The sequence below is a fragment of the Geotrypetes seraphini genome, chromosome 1 (genome assembly GCF_902459505.1).
Source record: "Geotrypetes seraphini chromosome 1, aGeoSer1.1, whole genome shotgun sequence".
Lineage (NCBI taxonomy): Eukaryota > Metazoa > Chordata > Amphibia > Gymnophiona > Dermophiidae > Geotrypetes > Geotrypetes seraphini.
This window is the reverse complement of record NC_047084.1, coordinates 114,975,386-114,995,500: the sequence shown is the minus strand read 5'-3', so window position 1 is coordinate 114,995,500 and position 20,115 is coordinate 114,975,386. Positions and strand designations below refer to the sequence as shown.

Sequence of the window (20,115 nt, the reverse complement as noted above, 5' to 3'; positions counted from 1 at the left end):
ATGTACTGTATTTTTATTAAATAACATAAATCTTAACACTATATTATACATGAAATATAAATGAATCCATATTGCAGTTCCAGTGACTAAAATCTGTATTATCCCACAATGCAGTGGAATAAAACCTGGAGCTTGTACTCAGTCCATTCCCAAGCCTTTTCTGATGAAAATAAAGCTGTTCCACATCCTAGTCCAGGGATCTCAAAGTCCCTCCTCGAGGGCCGCAATCCAGTCGGGTTTTCAGGATTTCCCCAATGAATATGCATGAGATCTATGTGCATGCGCTGCTTTCAATGCACATTCATTGGGGAAATCCTGAAAACCCGACTGGATTGCAGCCCTCAAGGAGGGACTCTCTGACCGGGGAGCAGTTGCCCTCCCCTAACACTATTCCTGCTATGAATGACTGAAGTATTCTGTTAGCTTGATTTTTCTATGTAGCATTCTATAGTAATTTAGTTTGTTTAATTTTCACAATAGTGGAGGGGATATTTGCAAAAGGGAGGAGAGACAGGGGATTGGTTGTACAGTATAGTCTCTTTTTATACTTTAATAAAATAAGTTCAATATAAAATCATAATTATTCGAGGCTTGTGCGGGTGGGATCTGACAGTTTGCTGGGCGGGGATGGGGACTGAGCTCGCGAGGATGGGGCGGTGACAGGGACTGAGCTCGCGGGGACGGGGCATTGACAGGGACAAGCTCATGGGGACGGGGCGGGAACAGTGATAAATTTTTTCCCCCATGTCATTCTCTAGCACAAGTCTCAATGAACTGGTTAGTCTACCCTTATGAGGTGCCACCTGCCCCTCAGAAGATGACCTACGGGCTAAGCTTTTTATCTCAGAGGGTCTGAAACCGATAGATCCCTTTTGCACTCACTCCATTTTATTTCCATCTTGTTATTTTAGGTATTTGAATTTTCTCTATCCGATGAGGACATGAAAACTATTGCTTCTTTTAATCGTGGCCAGAGGCTCATTGTCCCACTTATGGAGGTCAGTAATGACTGCTGTGCCCTTTCCCATCTGTTGCGCTGGTGAGTACAGATGTTGCCACACACCTGTCTCTTTTGGAAAGGTGATTATTAACCGTTCTTTTTTTCTGTACAGAAAGATGGCAAGCAAGTGTGGAGAGACGCTGGCCACCCCCACTTCCCTTTCCATGACCCTTACTGATGGAGTGTGGAAGACATCGACACCGAGAGCAAGGACGGACAGAGCAGTCAGCTTCTAGATCCAGACATCAACATGTAAAGAATTCTTCTCTGTGTCTGTCCCACTCTTTCACTAAATAAAATGTTCCAAAGAATATTTTCCGGACTCTTCACAAGACAAACTGCAAATATTCCCTGCTTCTATACGTAACTTGAATGCTTATCTATATATACTAGGGTTAGAATATAATGGGACAGACCATAGGTCCATCAAGCCCACTATCCTGTTTCCAGCAATGACCAACCCAGGTCAAATGCCCGGCAAGATCCCAAAAAGTAGCAACTTTCTAGAGCTGGTATTGTGATGTCATAATACCTCCTTCCACCAGTGCCTAAGAGCCAACCTCGTCAGTGATGTCACAATGACTTCATTATCCTATACTTGGCTCACATAAGAGCTGCCATTCTGGGTCAGACCGAAACTCCATCAAGCCCAGTATCCTCTTTACAACAGTGGCCAACCCAAATCACAAGTACCTGGCAAGTATCGGCCTTCCCCCAGTTTCTAGTTTAAAAGCTGCTCCATCTCTCCTTTTTAAAATGTTGACGCCAGCAGTTGTGGACTAAAAATTGGTTTATCGAACAGAAAACAGACGGTAGGGTTAAATGGTCATTTTTTCTCAATGGAGGAGGGTACATAGTGGAGTGCCACAGGGATCTGTACTGGGACCAGTATTATTTAACATATTTATAAATGATCTGGAAATTGGAACGATGTTTAAATTTGCAGATGACACTAAGGCGTCCAAGTGGCAGATGAAATTTAATGTGGACAAATGCAAAGTGATGCACATTGGGAAGAATAACCCAAATCATAGTTGCCAGATGCTGGGGTCCATCAAGAAAAAGATCTGGGGTGTCAATGTAGACAGTATGCTGAAACTTTCCACCCAATGTGCAGTGTCAGCCAAAAATGCAAACAAGATGCTTGGGATTGTTAGAAAAGGGATGGTAAATAAGAACGTGAATGTTATAATGCCTCTGTATTGCTCCATGGTGCGACCTCACCTTGAGTTTTGCATTCAGTTCTGATCACCGTATCTCAAATAAGGTATAGCTGAATTAGAAAAGGTTCAAAGAGGAGCAACAAAGACGATAAAGGGGATGGAACTCCTCTCGCGTGAGGAAAGACTAAAAAGGTTAGACCCCTGGGGAACCCCACTACTTACCCTTCTCCATTGAAAATACTGACCATTTAAACCCACTTTCTGTTTTCTTTCAGCCAGTTCTGAATCCATAAAAGGACATTACCTGGAGTACTGCGTTCAGTTCTAGTCTCCTTATCTCAAGAAAGATATAGGGGTCCTTTTATCAAGCCGCGCTAACGGGGGTTAGCGTGTCGGACATTTCATCATGCGCTAACCCCCGTGGCTGGCTAAAAAAACTAACGCCTGCTCAATGCAGACATTAGCAGCTAGTGAGGCAGGCGGTTTAACGCACAGTATTACGCGCGTTAAACCCCCTACCGCAGCTTGATAAAAGGACCCCATAGTGGCGCTAGAAAACGTTCAAGAGCGACCAAGATGATAAAGGAGATGGAACGCCTCTCGTATGAGGAAAGACTAAAAAGGTTAGGTCCTTCAGCTTGGAAAAGAGACGGCCGAGGGGAGATAGGATGGAAGTCTACAAAATCCTGAGTGGAGTAGAACGGGTGCAAGTGGATCGATTTTTCACTCCGTCAAAAATGACAAAGAATAGCGGACACCTGATGAAGTTACAGGGAAATAATTTTAAAAAAAGGTTTTCAAGGTTTCATTAAAATTTGATTTAATCGCTTATCTAATTTCTAAGCGAGTTTACAATATAGATTAAAAAAAAATAAAGAGCATGAACATAATAAAAATGCCATTAACAATACTGTAGGGATGGAAATCTGAAAAATTCTGATCCAGGGCATCAGAACACTGTTAGAAACAGGATACTGGGCTAGATGGACCATTGGTCTGACCCAGTCAAGTTTTCAGGATTTCCCTAATGAATATGCATGAGTTTCAAGTTTAGTTCAAATATTTGATTTAATTGCAAAATCTAAATCCAATGCGGTTTACATTCAGGCTCCTTTTATCAAGCCGCGCTAGCGGGGATAGCGCGTCGGACTAACCCCCGCGGCCGGCTAAAAAAGCAATGCCTGCTCAATGCAGGCATTAGCGGCTAGTGCGGCAGGCGGTTTAATGCGCTTTAAACCCCTACCGCAGCTTGATAAAAAGATCCCTTAGTTAAAAGTTAGGTTAAAAGAAAAAGAAAAAAAATCAAAAACAGGACAATTAGTACTAATTATAATAAAATAATGCATTTGAGAAAGGGAGGCGAAAAAAAAAATGGCTTAAATACAATCCAAAAACAAATAAAAAGGGATAGGTCATGAAACAAGAGGTTGGGGAACGTTACCCACTTAATTTTTACTTGACAGTGTTCCTAGTCCAATATAAAATCATAAAATTTAAATGAATCAGTTAAAAGCGTCCTTAAAAAGCCATCGCATCGCTGAGTAATTTTTCTTCTCTTATGTTGATCGGGAGCGAATTCCAAATTTGAGGGGCTGTAACAGATTTATTTGCATGCAATGGAGACCCAGCTGTGTTGCATCTGCAGGGGAGGGATGCGTGCATTTATCAGACCAAAACCAAGGGAGTGGGCCGGGATTACTAATAGGCCACCACAGTGGCGTACCTAGGGTATGTGGCACCCGGGGCCCATCATTTTTTGACACCCCCCCCCATCTATATGAAAAATATGATTTTTAGTACCAATCTACATATCGCACCACAAGAGTGTACCTAGGAAAAGGCTGCATCTTAAACATTGCAGTGAGCACTAGAACACCAACACATACATTGTAAAACTAAACAAGCCAGATCCCGCACAGTCAATTGGTCCTGTAGTCAATGCCAACTGAAAACTATGTCTTTTTCAGAACACACAGAACAGAGATACACCCTCGCCCAAAATGGAATAATCACAAACTAAAAATAGAAATATGTAGACAAAAGTTAAACTGATCCGCCAAGAAACCAGACCCTGGATACAATGCAACACCACAAAAAACAGTAACACATGTCCTCTAATACAGTGCAAAATATAAAGACAGTAGATGTAAATTTGAAAAACCTGATACATAACAATCACCACTTTATAAATTAACAAATAAAAATAAAACAAATAATGAGAAATAAAAAAATACCATTTTATTGGACTAATCCCCGTAAGCTCGGTCCCCATCCCCGCAAACCACCTGATTCCATCCACACAAGCCTTGAATTGTTTATATTAAAGTATAAAAAGAAACAATATTCTGTACAATTGTCAATTTATAAATCAGCGTCTTCTCCCCACTCTCTTCCCCATTTCCCTTCAGCATCCTCAGCCCACTCTCTCTCCACTTTCCTTCAGCGCACGCACATAAAAACAAGCAAGTAATTTTATATCATTTTCATTCTATTCATTCATAGAAATTAAAGTCTAGATAATGCCAGTCACATAACAAAACATGATTTTACAAAAATAATTCCCTGCACTCAAGCCTGCAAGGATTACTAGATGTCTTTCAGCAGTTCCCCTCCCTCCCTCCCCCTTACCTTTGTGGCCAAGTCAAAATGATCTACCAACAATAAAATTTTAAAAACACAAAGCACGCTGTACGCAGAGAAAATGTTAATTATCATTTATATTCCGCGGGTTTTCAAAGAGGTCAAGGCAGATGACTTTATGCAATGTCACCTCAGTAACAACTATACAAAAATAGACAAATATTCCCCCTCCCTTTTTACTAAACTGCGATAGCGATTTTTAGCGTAGGGAGCTGCGCTGAATGCCCCACGCTGCTCTCGACGCTCATAGGCTCCCTGCGCTAAAAAACTCTATTGCGGTTTAGTAAAAGGGGGCCATAGTGCAAAATATAGACAGCAGATATAAATTTTCAAAACGGACACATTTTGATCACTAAGTTGAAAATAAAATCATTTTTCCTACTTTTTTGTCTGGTGATTTCATGAGTCTCTGGTCCTTCTTCTGGTCCTTCTTCTTTCTCTCTCCCCCTGGCTCCCCTCTTTATTTCTGCCTTTCTTTCTCTCTCCTCCTGGCCCCCCTCTTTATTTCTGCCTTTCTTTCTCTCCCCTTGGTCCCCCTCTTTCTTTCTGCCTTTCTTTCTCTCTCCCCCTGGCCCTCCTCTTTCTTTCTGCCTTTCTTTCTCTCCCCCTTGACCCCCTCTTTATTTCTGCCTTTCTTTCTCTCCCCTTGGTCCCCCTCTTTCTTTCTGCCTTTCTTTCTCTCTCCCCCTGGCCCCCCCTCTTTATTTTTTCCTTTCTTTCTCTCTCCCCCTAGCCCGCACAAAGCCATCGTGCCGATTTCTCCACTTCCACGATTCTTTCCCTACCCTCACCCCCAAGCCAGCAGCCGATTTCTTCCTGCTCCTTCCCCGATGTCCTGAACTTCATCGGGCAGCAGCAGCATTCACAATTCACTGCTGTTGCCCGCTTCAGGCCTTCCTCTCTGTCGGGTCCTGTCTTCATGAAAACTGGAAGTAGGCAGGACCAGGCAGAGAACAAGGCCTGAAGCCGGCAACAGCAGCGAATTGTAAACGCTGCTGCTGCCCGAAGAAGGTAATGGAGCACCGAGGCAGTCCGCTTCTCCCCCCTCCCAGCCGAACCCCCGCTGACCCTCCTATCTCCCCCCCCCCGTGAACCTTTCCGACCTTCCCAGCGAGAGCAGCAAACCTCCTTCGCGGCTTTCTCCTCCCTCTGCCGCGTTACTGATGACGTCATCAGTGATGCGGCAGAGGGAGGATAAAGCCGACGCTACTGGAGGGAGGTTTGCTGCTTTCGCTGGGAGGGTCGGAAAGGTTCACTTGGGGGAGGAGAGATAGGATGGTCAGCGGGGTTTCGGCTGGGAGGGGGGAGAAGCGGTCTGCCTTGGTGCTCCAAGGCCTGGCGCCATTACCTTTTTCGATAATGGCGCCGATGCTGCTTTCGCTGGGAGGGTAGGAGCGCGATAGGGACCGGGCCAGCTGTGCACCCCCCCCCCTAAGGCGGCACCCGGGATGGACCTCCCTCTCGCCCCCCTTGGTACGCTACTGCCCTGGGGAAACAGCCTGCAACAAGATCGCGCGATGCCAGAGATCTTTGCCTGCTTCGGCTGTTTCCTCCGCCGCGGTCCCGCCCCTCCTCTGACATCAGAGGAGGGGCAGGACCGTGGCGGAGGAAACAGTCGAAGCAGGCAAAGATCTCTGGCATCGCGATCTTGCTGCAGGCTGTTTCCAGACGCGACACCCGGCGCAGGGGGGGAGAACTGGACCGGACCGGGAGCACCCCCTCAGGGCTTGGTACCCGGGGCGGACCGCCCCTCCCGCCCCCCCCCCCTTGGTACGCCACTGGGCCACCAGGGAGGACTCCAGGGGAGGGGTCCCACTGGGCCAACGGGGCTTTGTCTAGATTTAAGGGGGACCACCAGAGACCTTTTTTTAAGGGTGATGGGGAGGTCACCTGATGTTTGCCGGGGAGGAGAAAGAGAATTTGAGCAAAGGCCCCCGGGTCTGGTGCATCTCTATGACCTTCCTCCAGCACTTGTACTGCAGAAACCCACTGTTGACAAAAGAGCCCACAGAGAGAGCCAGAGCATTGGAAACATTTTGATATATTCTGGACAAATGAAACGCATCTGGTCAACTCAAACCAAACTGTTTCCATGCTCAAAGTACAACAAGGTAAAAAGTTAAGACTCCAAACCCAGCGACCTTTTGCACATTCGAAGATTAGCACAATTTGTACAATAGAGCTTGTGTTATTGAATGCAGGGAATTAATTACATCTTTCCAACATGCACAGTGCAACCACTTTCAGTAACACCCCATAGAGCAAGAGAAGGAAACAATTTCCGAGCCTCGCAAGCTTCCACAGAAATTTCAAATGCTTTCTTTGGCAAGCTGCACAACCCAGCAGCAGATCTGCCTTTCCCTGGTAAAAAGCCATTTCCTTGAAAAGAATTTAGAAAGCTGGGGGACGATCCCTGACTCCTAGAAGACATGAATGCAGTAATTATGCCATTCCAGGTAATGAAGTCTTTCTAAATTCCACCCAGCATTCACTGATAAAATATTGCTTAAAAGTATTAAGGCCATCCTAAAGTCCAGTAATAAATATTAATTTACACAGTCCAGCAAATTATACAGGTACAGCCTCCCTGGTGTAGCAGGCAACTGTCTAGGTTTAAGCATAGGGAAATAAAAGTTACTTATCCCATCGTTCAGAGGTGGGCTTTGAACTGATGCAGAGAGAGATAGAGACTTGACCAAGGCAGAGCTGGGATTAGAACTGATGCAGAGAGAGAGAGAGACTAGACCAAGGCAGAGCTGGGATTAGAACTGATGCAGAGAGACAGAGAGAAAGAGACTTGACCAAGGCGGAGCTGGGATTAGAGCTGATGCAGAGAGAGAGAGAGAGAGAGAGACTTGACCAAGGCGGAGCTGGGATTAGAATTGATGCAGAGAGACAGAGAGAGAGAGAGACTTGACCAAGGCGGAGCTGGGATTAGAATTGATGCAGAGAGACAGAGAGAGAGAGAGACTTGACCAAGGCGGAGCTGGGATTAGAATTGATGCAGAGAGACAGAGAGAGAGAGAGACTTGACCAAGGCGGAGCTGGGATTAGAATTGATGCAGAGAGACAGAGAGAGAGAGAGACTTGACCAAGGCGGAGCTGGGATTAGAATTGATGCAGAGAGACAGAGAGAGAGAGAGAGACTTGACCAAGGCGGAGCTGGGATTAGAACTGATGCAGAGAGACAGAGAGAGAGAGACTTGACCAAGGTGGAGCTGGGATTAGAACTGATGTAGAGAGAGAGAGAGAGAGACTTGACCAAGGTGGAGCTGGGATTAGAACTGATGTAGAGAGAGAGAGAGAGACTTGACCAAGGCAGAGCTGGGCTTAGAACTGATGCAGAGAGAGAGAGAGAGAGAGACTTGACCAAGGCAGAGCTGGGATTAGAACTGATGCAGAGAGACAGAGAGAGAGAAAGACTTGACCAAGGCGGAGCTGGGATTAGAACTGATGCAGAGACAGAGAGAGAGAGAGACTTGACCAAGGCAGAGCTGGGATTAGAACTGATGCAGAGAGACAGAGAGAGAGAGAGAGAGAGAGAGACTTGACCAAGGCAGAGCTTGGATTAGAACTGATGCAGAGAGACAGAGAGAGAGAGAGAGAGAGAGAGACTTGACCAAGGCAGAGCTGGGATTAGAACTGATGCAGAGAGACAGAGAGAGAGAAAGACTTGACCAAGGCGGAGCTAGGATTAGAACTGATGCAGAGACAGAGAGAGAGAGAGAGAGACTTGACCAAGGCGGAGCTGGGATTAGAACTGATGCAGAGAGACAGAGAGAGAGAGAGACTTGACCAAGGCGGAGCTGGGATTAGAATTGAAGCAGAGAGACAGAGAGACAGAGAGAGAGAGACTTGACCAAGGCGGAGCTGGGATTAGAATTGATGCAGAGAGACAGAGAGAGAGAGAGAGACTTGACCAAGGCGGAGCTGGGATTAGAATTGATGCAGAGAGAGAGAGAGACTTGACCAAGGCGGAGCTGGGATTAGAACTGATGCAGAGAGAGAGAGACTTGACCAAGGTGGAGCTGGGATTAGAACTGATGTAGAGAGAGAGAGAGAGAGACTTGACCAAGGCAGAGCTGGGATTAGAACTGATGCAGAGAGACAGAGAGAGAGAGACTTGACCAAGGCGGAGCTGGGATTAGAGCTGATGCAGAGAGAGAGAGAGAGAGAGAGACTTGACCAAGGCGGAGCTGGGGTTAGAACTGATGCAGAGAGACAGAGAGAGAGAGAGACTTGACCAAGGCGGAGCTGGGATTAGAATTGATGCAGAGAGACAGAGAGAGAGAGAGAGAGACTTGACCAAGGCGGAGCTGGGATTAGAATTGATGCAGAGAGACAGAGAGAGAGAGACTTGACCAAGGTGGAGCTGGGATTAGAACTGATGTAGAGAGAGAGAGAGAGACTTGACCAAGGCAGAGCTGGGCTTAGAACTGATGCAGAGAGAGAGAGAGAGACTTGACCAAGGCAGAGCTGGGCTTAGAACTGATGCAGAGAGAGAGAGAGAGAGAGAGAGAGAGAGAGAGAGAGAGAGAGACTTGACCAAGGCAGAGCTGGGATTAGAACTGATGCAGAGAGACAGAGAGAGAGAGAGAGAGAGAGACTTGACCAAGGCAGAGCTTGGATTAGAACTGATGCAGAGAGACAGAGAGAGAGAGAGAGAGAGAGAGAGACTTGACCAAGGCAGAGCTGGGATTAGAACTGATGCAGAGAGACAGAGAGAGAGAAAGACTTGACCAAGGCGGAGCTGGGATTAGAACTGATGCAGAGAGACAGAGAGAGAGAAAGACTTGACCAAGGCGGAGCTGGGATTAGAACTGATGCAGAGAGACAGAGAGAGAGAAAGACTTGACCAAGGCGGAGCTGGGATTAGAACTGATGCAGAGAGACAGAGAGAGAGAAAGACTTGACCAAGGCGGAGCTGGGATTAGAACTGATGCAGAGACAGAGAGAGAGAGAGAGACTTGACCAAGGCAGAGCTGGGATTAGAACTGATGCAGAGAGAGAGAGAGAGAAAGAATTGACCAAGGCGGAGCTGGGATTAGAACTGATGCAGAAACAGAGAGAAAGAGAGACTTGACCAAGGCAGAGCTTGGATTAGAAATGATGCAGAGAGAGAGAGAGAGAGAGACTTGACCAAGGCAGAGCTGGGATTAGAACTGATGCAGATAGACAGAGAGAGAGAAAGACTTGACTAAGGCGGAGCTGGGATTAGAATTGATGCAGAGAGAGAGAGAGAGAGAGACTTGACCAAGGCAGAGCTGGGATTAGAACTGATGCAGAGAGAGAGAGAGAGAAAGACTTGACCAAGGCGGAGCTGGGATTAGAACTGATGCAGAGAGAGAGAGAGAGAAAGACTTGACCAAGGCGGAGCTGGGATTAGAACTGATGCAGAGAGAGAGAGAGAGAGAGACTTGACCAAGGCAGAGCTGGGATTAGAACTGATGCAGAGAGAGAGAAACTTGACCAAGGCAGAGCTGGGATTAGAACTGATGCAGAGAGACAGAGAGAGAGAAAGACTTGACCAAGGCAGAGCTGGGATTAGAACTGATGCAGAGAGACAGAGAGAGAGAGAGAAACTTGACCAAGGCAGAGCTGGGATTAGAACTGATGCAGAGAGAGAGAGAGAGAGAGAGACTTGGCCAAGGCAGAGCTGGGATTAGAACTGATGCAGAGAGACAGAGAGAGAGAGAGAGAGAGAGAGAGAGAGACTTGACCAAGGCAGAGCTGGGATTAGAACTGATGCAGAGAGACAGAGAGAGAGAGAGAGAGACTTGACCAAGGCAGAACTGGGATTAGAACTGATGCAGAGAGACAGAGAGAGAGACTTGACCAAGGCAGAACTGGGATTAGAACTGATGCAGAGAGACAGAGAGAGAGAAAGACTTGACCAAGGCGGAGCTGGGATTAGAACTGATGCAGAGACAGAGAGAGAGAGAGAGAGACTTGACCAAGGCGGAGCTGGGATTAGAACTGATGCAGAGAGACAGAGAGAGAGAGAGACTTGACCAAGGCGGAGCTGGGATTAGAATTGAAGCAGAGAGACAGAGAGACAGAGAGAGAGAGACTTGACCAAGGCGGAGCTGGGATTAGAATTGATGCAGAGAGACAGAGAGAGAGAGAGAGACTTGACCAAGGCGGAGCTGGGATTAGAATTGATGCAGAGAGAGAGAGAGACTTGACCAAGGCGGAGCTGGGATTAGAACTGATGCAGAGAGAGAGAGACTTGACCAAGGTGGAGCTGGGATTAGAACTGATGTAGAGAGAGAGAGAGAGAGACTTGACCAAGGCAGAGCTGGGATTAGAACTGATGCAGAGAGACAGAGAGAGAGAGACTTGACCAAGGCGGAGCTGGGATTAGAGCTGATGCAGAGAGAGAGAGAGAGAGAGAGAGACTTGACCAAGGCGGAGCTGGGATTAGAACTGATGCAGAGAGACAGAGAGAGAGAGAGACTTGACCAAGGCGGAGCTGGGATTAGAATTGATGCAGAGAGACAGAGAGAGAGAGAGAGAGACTTGACCAAGGCGGAGCTGGGATTAGAATTGATGCAGAGAGACAGAGAGAGAGAGACTTGACCAAGGTGGAGCTGGGATTAGAACTGATGTAGAGAGAGAGAGAGAGACTTGACCAAGGCAGAGCTGGGCTTAGAACTGATGCAGAGAGAGAGAGAGAGACTTGACCAAGGCAGAGCTGGGCTTAGAACTGATGCAGAGAGAGAGAGAGAGAGAGAGAGAGAGAGAGAGAGAGAGACTTGACCAAGGCAGAGCTGGGATTAGAACTGATGCAGAGAGACAGAGAGAGAGAGAGAGAGAGAGACTTGACCAAGGCAGAGCTTGGATTAGAACTGATGCAGAGAGACAGAGAGAGAGAGAGAGAGAGAGAGAGAGACTTGACCAAGGCAGAGCTGGGATTAGAACTGATGCAGAGAGACAGAGAGAGAGAAAGACTTGACCAAGGCGGAGCTGGGATTAGAACTGATGCAGAGAGACAGAGAGAGAGAAAGACTTGACCAAGGCGGAGCTGGGATTAGAACTGATGCAGAGAGACAGAGAGAGAGAAAGACTTGACCAAGGCGGAGCTGGGATTAGAACTGATGCAGAGAGACAGAGAGAGAGAAAGACTTGACCAAGGCGGAGCTGGGATTAGAACTGATGCAGAGACAGAGAGAGAGAGAGAGACTTGACCAAGGCAGAGCTGGGATTAGAACTGATGCAGAGAGAGAGAGAGAGAAAGAATTGACCAAGGCGGAGCTGGGATTAGAACTGATGCAGAAACAGAGAGAAAGAGAGACTTGACCAAGGCAGAGCTTGGATTAGAAATGATGCAGAGAGAGAGAGAGAGAGAGACTTGACCAAGGCAGAGCTGGGATTAGAACTGATGCAGATAGACAGAGAGAGAGAAAGACTTGACTAAGGCGGAGCTGGGATTAGAATTGATGCAGAGAGAGAGAGAGAGAGACTTGACCAAGGCAGAGCTGGGATTAGAACTGATGCAGAGAGAGAGAGAGAGAGAGAAAGACTTGACCAAGGCGGAGCTGGGATTAGAACTGATGCAGAGAGAGAGAGAGAGAAAGACTTGACCAAGGCGGAGCTGGGATTAGAACTGATGCAGAGAGAGAGAGAGAGAGAGACTTGACCAAGGCAGAGCTGGGATTAGAACTGATGCAGAGAGAGAGAAACTTGACCAAGGCAGAGCTGGGATTAGAACTGATGCAGAGAGACAGAGAGAGAGAAAGACTTGACCAAGGCAGAGCTGGGATTAGAACTGATGCAGAGAGACAGAGAGAGAGAGAGAAACTTGACCAAGGCAGAGCTGGGATTAGAACTGATGCAGAGAGAGAGAGAGAGAGAGAGACTTGGCCAAGGCAGAGCTGGGATTAGAACTGATGCAGAGAGACAGAGAGAGAGAGAGAGAGAGAGAGAGAGAGAGAGACTTGACCAAGGCAGAGCTGGGATTAGAACTGATGCAGAGAGACAGAGAGAGAGAGAGAGAGACTTGACCAAGGCAGAACTGGGATTAGAACTGATGCAGAGAGACAGAGAGAGAGACTTGACCAAGGCAGAACTGGGATTAGAACTGATGCAGAGAGACAGAGAGAGAGACTTGACCAAGGCAGAACTGGGATTAGAACTGATGCAGAGAGACAGAGAGAGAGAGAGAGAGACTTGACCAAGGCAGAACTGGGATTAGAACTGATGCAGATAGACAGAGAGAGAGAAAGACTTGACTAAGGCGGAGCTGGGATTAGAATTGATGCAGAGAGAGAGAGAGAGAGACTTGACCAAGGCAGAGCTGGGATTAGAACTGATGCAGAGAGAGAGAGAGAGAGAGAAAGACTTGACCAAGGCGGAGCTGGGATTAGAACTGATGCAGAGAGAGAGAGAGAGAGAGAAAGACTTGACCAAGGCGGAGCTGGGATTAGAACTGATGCAGAGAGAGAGAGAGAGAAAGACTTGACCAAGGCGGAGCTGGGATTAGAACTGATGCAGAGAGAGAGAGAGAGAGAGACTTGACCAAGGCAGAGCTGGGATTAGAACTGATGCAGAGAGAGAGAAACTTGACCAAGGCAGAGCTGGGATTAGAACTGATGCAGAGAGACAGAGAGAGAGAAAGACTTGACCAAGGCAGAGCTGGGATTAGAACTGATGCAGAGAGACAGAGAGAGAGAGAGAAACTTGACCAAGGCAGAGCTGGGATTAGAACTGATGCAGAGAGAGAGAGAGAGAGAGAGACTTGGCCAAGGCAGAGCTGGGATTAGAACTGATGCAGAGAGACAGAGAGAGAGAGAGAGAGAGAGAGAGAGAGACTTGACCAAGGCAGAGCTGGGATTAGAACTGATGCAGAGAGACAGAGAGAGAGAGAGAGAGACTTGACCAAGGCAGAACTGGGATTAGAACTGATGCAGAGAGACAGAGAGAGAGACTTGACCAAGGCAGAACTGGGATTAGAACTGATGCAGAGAGACAGACTTGACCAAGGCAGAACTGGGATTAGATCATTAGTTGGAAATCTTTTATCAAAGTGCGCCGCCTGATACGTGAGAGTATGTTCATGATATTTCTTCCTTTTGCAGCCCTTGACCAAAGGAAAAGTAAACGGAGCATGTGATTTCCTACTGTTCTTCTGCGACAAAATATCAAACCTGTCCACAAGATATTGTGGAGCAAGTCCGAAGGCTACTTTATAGTCTAAGCCAGTGATTCCCAACCCTGTCCTGGAGGAACACCAGGCCAATCGGGTTTTCAGGCTAGCCCTAATGAATATGCATGAGAGAGATTTGCATATGATGGAAGTGATAGGCATGCAAATTTTCTTCATGCATATTCATTAGGGCTAGCCTGAAAACCCAATTGGCCTGGTGTTCCTCCAGGACAGGGTTGGGAACCACTGGTCTAAGCATCCCAACTTAAAAATTACCTGAGCCTCCACCGGAAGCCAATGCGGTTCACGGTAGCAAGGTGTCCCATGATCAAACTTCCTCAGGCCATAAAATCAATCTTACCACTGTATTCTGCACCAAGGTCAGTCCAGCCATATTTTTCTTGGTGTTACAATAGTCCAATAGGCCCAAAAGGATTCTGAAAGCAGCAAGCTCAAAATATTTCCATAAAGTATAATATCCTTTTTGGACCACTATATCAATCTGATTCTTCGTAGTCAACATTTAGTATTTTAATTGTTTTGTAAAAGTGGGGTTCGTAATTAAGAAATAAAGACCTCAAGCTAAGCTAAACTAAACTAAACCAAACCTTAAGCTTATATACCGCATCCTCTCTATAAAGATAGAGCTCGGCAAGGTTTACATGTACTTTAAAGTAAGGAAAAAAACCATAATAAGAATTAGTGATTAAAAGGAGAGCAGCAAAATGTACATTTTTGAGGCTAGCCAAGTTTTCAAACAGTTGTCCTGCCACTAAATAAACAGGGGGTTAACAGGGCAGTTATTGAATTATCCTTTCTACCCTGCAGGTAATATTTAAATGTTTGCTTGAGGGTAGATTAGGAGCCAGAGCTAGTACAGAGTATTGGCTCATGTCCTACATAAATCTTCAGCTGCAAACCTGAAAAAGAGAGGGAGGGGTGCAGGCATTGCCAACGGGGTGGCAGTATTATAGAAGAGTGGGAGGTAATCTGGGATGAGGATGTGTTGTAAGGGGGGGGGGGGGCAGCCGAAAGTGCGCTCCTCAGCAGAGCAGCCCTGCACCTACAAGAAGGGTGGGGGCAGGGAAGAGCCATCTGTCCTCTTTTTTTGCCTTCAAAAATGTAAACCTAAGGTTAAGGAACCACTGCCCTAGGCCTCTGCTTGTTTCTAGACTGCAAGGAGCAGAAAGCAATGGGAAGGGAGTTGGAAAACATGAACTGAATTACTAGGGTTACCATAGGGCTCCAGAAAAAGGAGTATGGATTACAACATCCGGGTTTTACTTCCATTGCTTTCAGTAGAAGTAAAACTTGGATGTGTCATTCCGACCTCCTTTTTCTGTAACTATGTGGTAACCCTAATTATTGCCTTTGATTGGAGCATAGAGGTTGGCTGACTGCCCTGCTTCATTTCAACCAGCACCTTAGGACCTCTCTCTCAATACCCTTCCCACCTGTTCAGGAGACAACTGGAACAGTCCATTGCTTTCGTTTGGTTGAGTTCACTCTTTTCCAAATACACCTACCAACCTGGTCAACTGCAGTATGGTGACTTTGCAGCCCTCTCTGGTGAGGCCTGAGGCCTGGCCTCCAGCTTCCACCCAGGCTCCTCCTTCTGAAGGGCCATTGTTGGCCCTGCAGCCACTTCTGGCCCTGCTTGTGGCTTTGCTCATTCCATGTCTGGTGCTGCTTTGTCTTCTCAACTGCTTGCTCCTGCTTTATTGGCTTCCCGATTTCACCAGGAGGAAGAAGACACGGAGGACGGTGCAGAGGGATGAGCATCAGGGTTACACCATTGAACCTGGAGCTACTATGGAGGTTGGTGGCATGAGAAGGCCCAGCAAAGCATTCCAAGAGTTGCAGCAGACTCCTGTGGCCCTGTCCCTAGGAAAAAGGCCTGCATCCCAAGCCAAGCTTTGCTGTAGAAAAGGGCTCCGTAAGCCCATTGGTACTGCTGGGGCTCCAGAAGTGGCCTATCTCCACTCGACCAGCACTATCACCTCATCGATGAACTCCAGGAAGCAGCCACCTCTGAAAAGGACCACAAAGAGGCCAGCAGGCTGCAGCCAGAGTAGAAGCCTTCTGGCTACCACTTCGTCTAGTGACCTGGATGCAAGGCCCAGACTGGTTCCTCCAAATTCTCCTGAGATTCCTGTAGCTATGGTAAGTGTCTTCGTGTAGCACTAGGGTTCCTCTAAAGCTTCTTGTCTTTTACCAAAGACTGAACCATGCCTGGTTTTCAATTCAGGTATAGCTGAACTTGTATTTCATGTTTTGGTTTTTTTTTTAATGAAATGAGAACAAACCCAGGACTGGTTCGGCCTTTCATAAGGACTGGAGTTTGTACTTTAAACCTGTTGGGTTTTAATGACACCCCTAATGAATACTTAAAAATACGCAAATGTATCTCATGCATATTAATTCTGAATATGTTCAGAGCTGCCAAAGTACTCAGTTCCAGGAGGGAGACTTTGTGGGCAGACCTGCTTTTGAACTTTACATCCTGAAGCAGTATGGGAATTGTAGTTCTCTGATCTACCCATTAAAATCGATAATGCCTTTCACTGAACATCAGGATTGGGCTGTCTGTATGCCACTACTACTGCCACTATTAATTATTTCTATAGTGCTACCAGTCGTATGCAGTGCTGTACAGAGTCACAAAGAATAAGTAAACAGTCCCTGCTCAAAAGAGCTTACAGTCTAAACAGGCAAGCAGGATGTCATGGATACAGTTAAGGGAAGGGTTAATCAGCAGGCTGGGTTGGAGGGCAGAGGAGTTGGGTTAAGGTTTGAAAGCTATATCAAAAAGGTGGGTTTTCAGTCTGCTTTTAAATAAGGGAAGGGGTTAGACGGATAAACCTGGGTAATTTATTCCAGGCATAGGGGGCAGCTAGATGAAAGGAACGAAGCATTAGAGCAGTGGTATTCAACCCAGTCCTCAGGGACCACCTGGCCACTCGGGTTTTCAGGATGTCCACAATGAATATGGATGACAGAGACTTTGAAAACCCGACTGGCCAGGTGGTCCCTGAGGACTGGGTTGAATACCACAACTCTAATGCTTTTAAAAGTTATCCTCTCTGTGTGTATATGCCATGTGGACTTTCTTTGTCCTGGATGTGAAGTGAAGGAATAAGAGAGATGGTGTAGGATAACTTCTCTGTGAGAGCCAGATTGCAATGTGAGCAGAAGTTGCACAAGATAGACTCCAAGGCCCCAGCGCGTGCTTCCACCGGATACTAGGCAAGGCAGTCGCATGAACTGTTTGAGTTTACTCCATCTTTCTATTACAGGAGACATGTCAAGAGATGTATGCACGAAAGACCAGTACGCAGAGGAAGTCTGAAAGCGATACCGTCCTTGTCGTCAGCCCCCTGGACCCTGTCCAGTTCGAATATCCCAGCAGCATCTGTCAGGAGGAGGTGGCGATGCCAGTCTCTGCCAACAGCACCTTTGCAGGGCCAGGGCTAGACAGTGACTTTGGAGCCAGTGCTGGTGAGTTTAATACAGAGAGCTGCGGGGTCTAAGGGCAGTTTCAGACAGGATTCCACCACAGTGAGTGAGAGAGAGATAGTCCCTTTGCAGTGGCTGGGGAACTTAACGAGAAGGGGAGGAGTGGTTATTGCCAATGTTCTTTGTAGAATATATGAAAGATCAAAAAACATTTCCCTCATGCCTAAGAAGTGCCTTGCAGTGTTTTTTTTTTGAACAAATGAAGAATTAAATCTGAGACCCAGCCCTCTCGTGCCGTCTTCTAACGATTTAAATGTTTAATATTGGTTCCCTGAAGCAGTGAATAAAACGTGGCACGTCGGAACCAACAGAGAGATAAGTGCATTACTTTTTTTTTTTTTTTAAGTTTCTACAAAGAGATAAACACATTATTGAACTTTATTTCAACGTATAAGCTGTCAAATGTGGCAGACCGTGCAATGATTGGATGGTGAGGTGCTTGGGGGCTCGACCTCTGAGCATAAACTTCCCATATGAATTTTATTCCATTAATTTTAAATTTTTAATGTCTTTTTTAATACAATAGGTTGTATTCATTTTTTTTTTTTTTTACTATTTTGTATTTCACTGATTGTCCAGTTTTTTTTCTCTTTTGTGGAAACCACCTAGAATTCTTCTGATTAAGGCGGTATAGAAACCCACTATCTAATATCTATCTAATATTATTGTAATTCTTATTGTATTGAATGTATTTTTGTATTATCCTATTGTACTGATTATTTCATTCTTTCAATAAAAATTGTTATACATAAGGCGGTATAGAAAAATAAAGTTATGTTATGTTATATTTAAAGCTTTATATTTATGCTTAAGAATATTTTGTAAAGATCTTCTTAGGATTGAGGGAAGCGTTTTTTGGTCTTTCATATATTCTACAAGTTAATTTTCCTCTTTCAAATTTATTTTTGACACTTCCCCCGTCTTAGATTTAGACTCTGGCAGAATGAAGAGGTTCCCCACAGTCACCACTTGTTCTACTGCCTTGCAGGTATCTCCCTGAGGATCCTGTCATCAGACACTGACAGCTGTTCGTATTCCTGGATCTCCGGGTTGGAATGGGATTATTACGACCCGGGCTACGTACGACGAGCACAGCGCCGAAAGCAACGCCACCAGCTCCCCATGCTGTGCAGCAAACAGTACTGGGTGTAACACATTGCGAGAGCCTTTACCGTTACCTGGTAGTGGCGGTGGTCTCATTCCCTGATAAGACCGATCACATTTCATCTCTGCTCTTCTCACAGAGAGGCAGGAAGAGACACGGAATCGTTGCGTGTCTTCGTCCTAAGAACTCTGGTTAGCAGCTGATGATAAACCCTAGGGCTTCGTCCTTCTCATCTCCTCGGGAAATGTATCTCCAAGGTCATAAGAGCTTCAGACATGACTGTCACCGGTGTCATGAGACACTTTCCCCTGCAAAAGCTGATAGAGGAGCTGGAAATCAAGGAATGAAGACTATTCCCTCACTGCCCTAGAACTCTTGTTGACCTTTCTATATTTTAAGAGGTTTTTTTTACAAAAAATTTTTTTTTTTAAAAAATTGTATTTATTTAGGGCTTCTTTTATCAAGCCGTGCTAGCGGGGTTAGCGCGTACGACTTTTAATCACACGCTAACCCCCGCGCTGGCCAAAAAACTACTGCCTGCTCAAGGCAGGCGTTAGCGGCTAGCGCAGCCGGCAGTTTAACGCGTGCTATTACTTGATAAAAAGGAGCCCTTAATTTTACTGCCCTGGCATCTGTGACTGAGGAAGGAACGCGGTCTCTATCCTGTCGTCTCTCCTTCATGTTCCGATCTGCCAGGGCTGAACCCCTATTTTTGCCACGCAGGGTCAGCAGTTACACATTTGACTTGTGGCTTTTTCTGCTTCACTTTCTTGTTTCTCACGTATTATGGAACAATTTATGTATCACTCTTTAATTTTCACTGTTAAAAAAATTAGACCAACCCCCCCCCAAAAAAAAAAAAAAAATCCACTTAAAATAGAACTATAAAATGCAATTTTTATTTCTACACAGTGCCAAGGAAGTAGGGGGAGGGGAATTAAGTAAAGCTTATGTTAAGAATTTCACTGTTACCTCACCTCACCTTGAATTCCTTTTCCTAAAGTGCATTAATGGATTTAGCTCATTTTATGGGCTTTTAACCATCTACTAATCATTGCGGTGCCTTAGTAAAAGCAGCCTTTTGTATGTTGATGTATTTGTGTCTTATGTTGTAAAGGACACCGGATTGTAATTATCAGGGTTTGTCACATCTGCACACATGGTGACAAGAGCAGAAAAGTGAATAATGTTATGGATAAAAATGTGTGTCGGGAGGGGTAGATTTTACATATTTAATAAATATATACACAAGTTTTATTTAAGCAGATGTCGGAGCATTCCTGTTTGGGGCTGCTTAGTGCAAATTCCGTTTTGGGAAGTTGGTAGTGGTAGAAGCAGGGAAAAGAAGATTTCCCTGGCAAGTTCTGTGCAGGATGAGTAATGGTAATCCAATATAGGCTACTTAAGAGGGAAAATTTAGCAAAGAACATGGCAGAAGGCAAACTGATTAAAAAGTGATTTAACAGTACAGAATAATGTACAAATTATCGATCAGGTTGCAAAGTGTGCTGTCGAATATCTTTGGAATTATAGACTGACCTTTTGA

General features: G+C 45.8%; 2 protein-coding genes across 4 annotated transcripts in view; both read left to right on the top strand.

Annotated features, from left to right (window-relative positions):
- LOC117356745 (aldo-keto reductase family 1 member A1-A-like) overlaps nucleotides 1–1,376 on the top strand; it is a 32,211-nt gene extending 30,835 nt beyond the window's left edge. The window contains exons 7-8 of one of the 3 annotated variants that reach the window (XM_033936394.1): nucleotides 912–998; nucleotides 1,113–1,376. In XM_033936394.1, coding sequence (XP_033792285.1) covers nucleotides 912–998; nucleotides 1,113–1,178 — 153 coding nt within the window. In that variant the 3' untranslated portion in view covers nucleotides 1,179–1,376. The remainder of the gene's footprint in view (nucleotides 1–911; nucleotides 999–1,112) is intronic. The other 2 variants (XM_033936385.1, XM_033936376.1) reach the window with 2 other exon arrangements.
- A 13,742-nt stretch (nucleotides 1,377–15,118) lies between these two features.
- Nucleotides 15,119–19,831, top strand: LOC117352665 (protein huluwa-like). Its single transcript, XM_033929244.1, has 3 exons — nucleotides 15,119–16,111; nucleotides 17,245–17,446; nucleotides 18,453–19,831. Exons 1-3 carry the CDS (start codon nucleotides 15,494–15,496, stop codon nucleotides 18,614–18,616), a joined length of 984 nt encoding a protein of 327 aa, XP_033785135.1. The 5' UTR covers nucleotides 15,119–15,493; the 3' UTR covers nucleotides 18,617–19,831.
- The last annotated feature ends 284 nt before the right edge of the window (nucleotides 19,832–20,115 follow it).

Bases quoted from the DNA above. Each gene is read 5' to 3' on its own strand.
- LOC117352665 (XM_033929244.1), top strand. From the start codon at position 15,494: ATGGTGACTTTGCAGCCCTCTCTGGTGAGGCCTGAGGCCTGGCCTCCA. The intron at 16,112-17,244 runs GTAAGTGTCTTC...TTTCTATTACAG, and splicing joins CTGAGATTCCTGTAGCTATG to GAGACATGTCAAGAGATGTA. The intron at 17,447-18,452 runs GTGAGTTTAATA...ACTGCCTTGCAG, and splicing joins TGACTTTGGAGCCAGTGCTG to GTATCTCCCTGAGGATCCTG.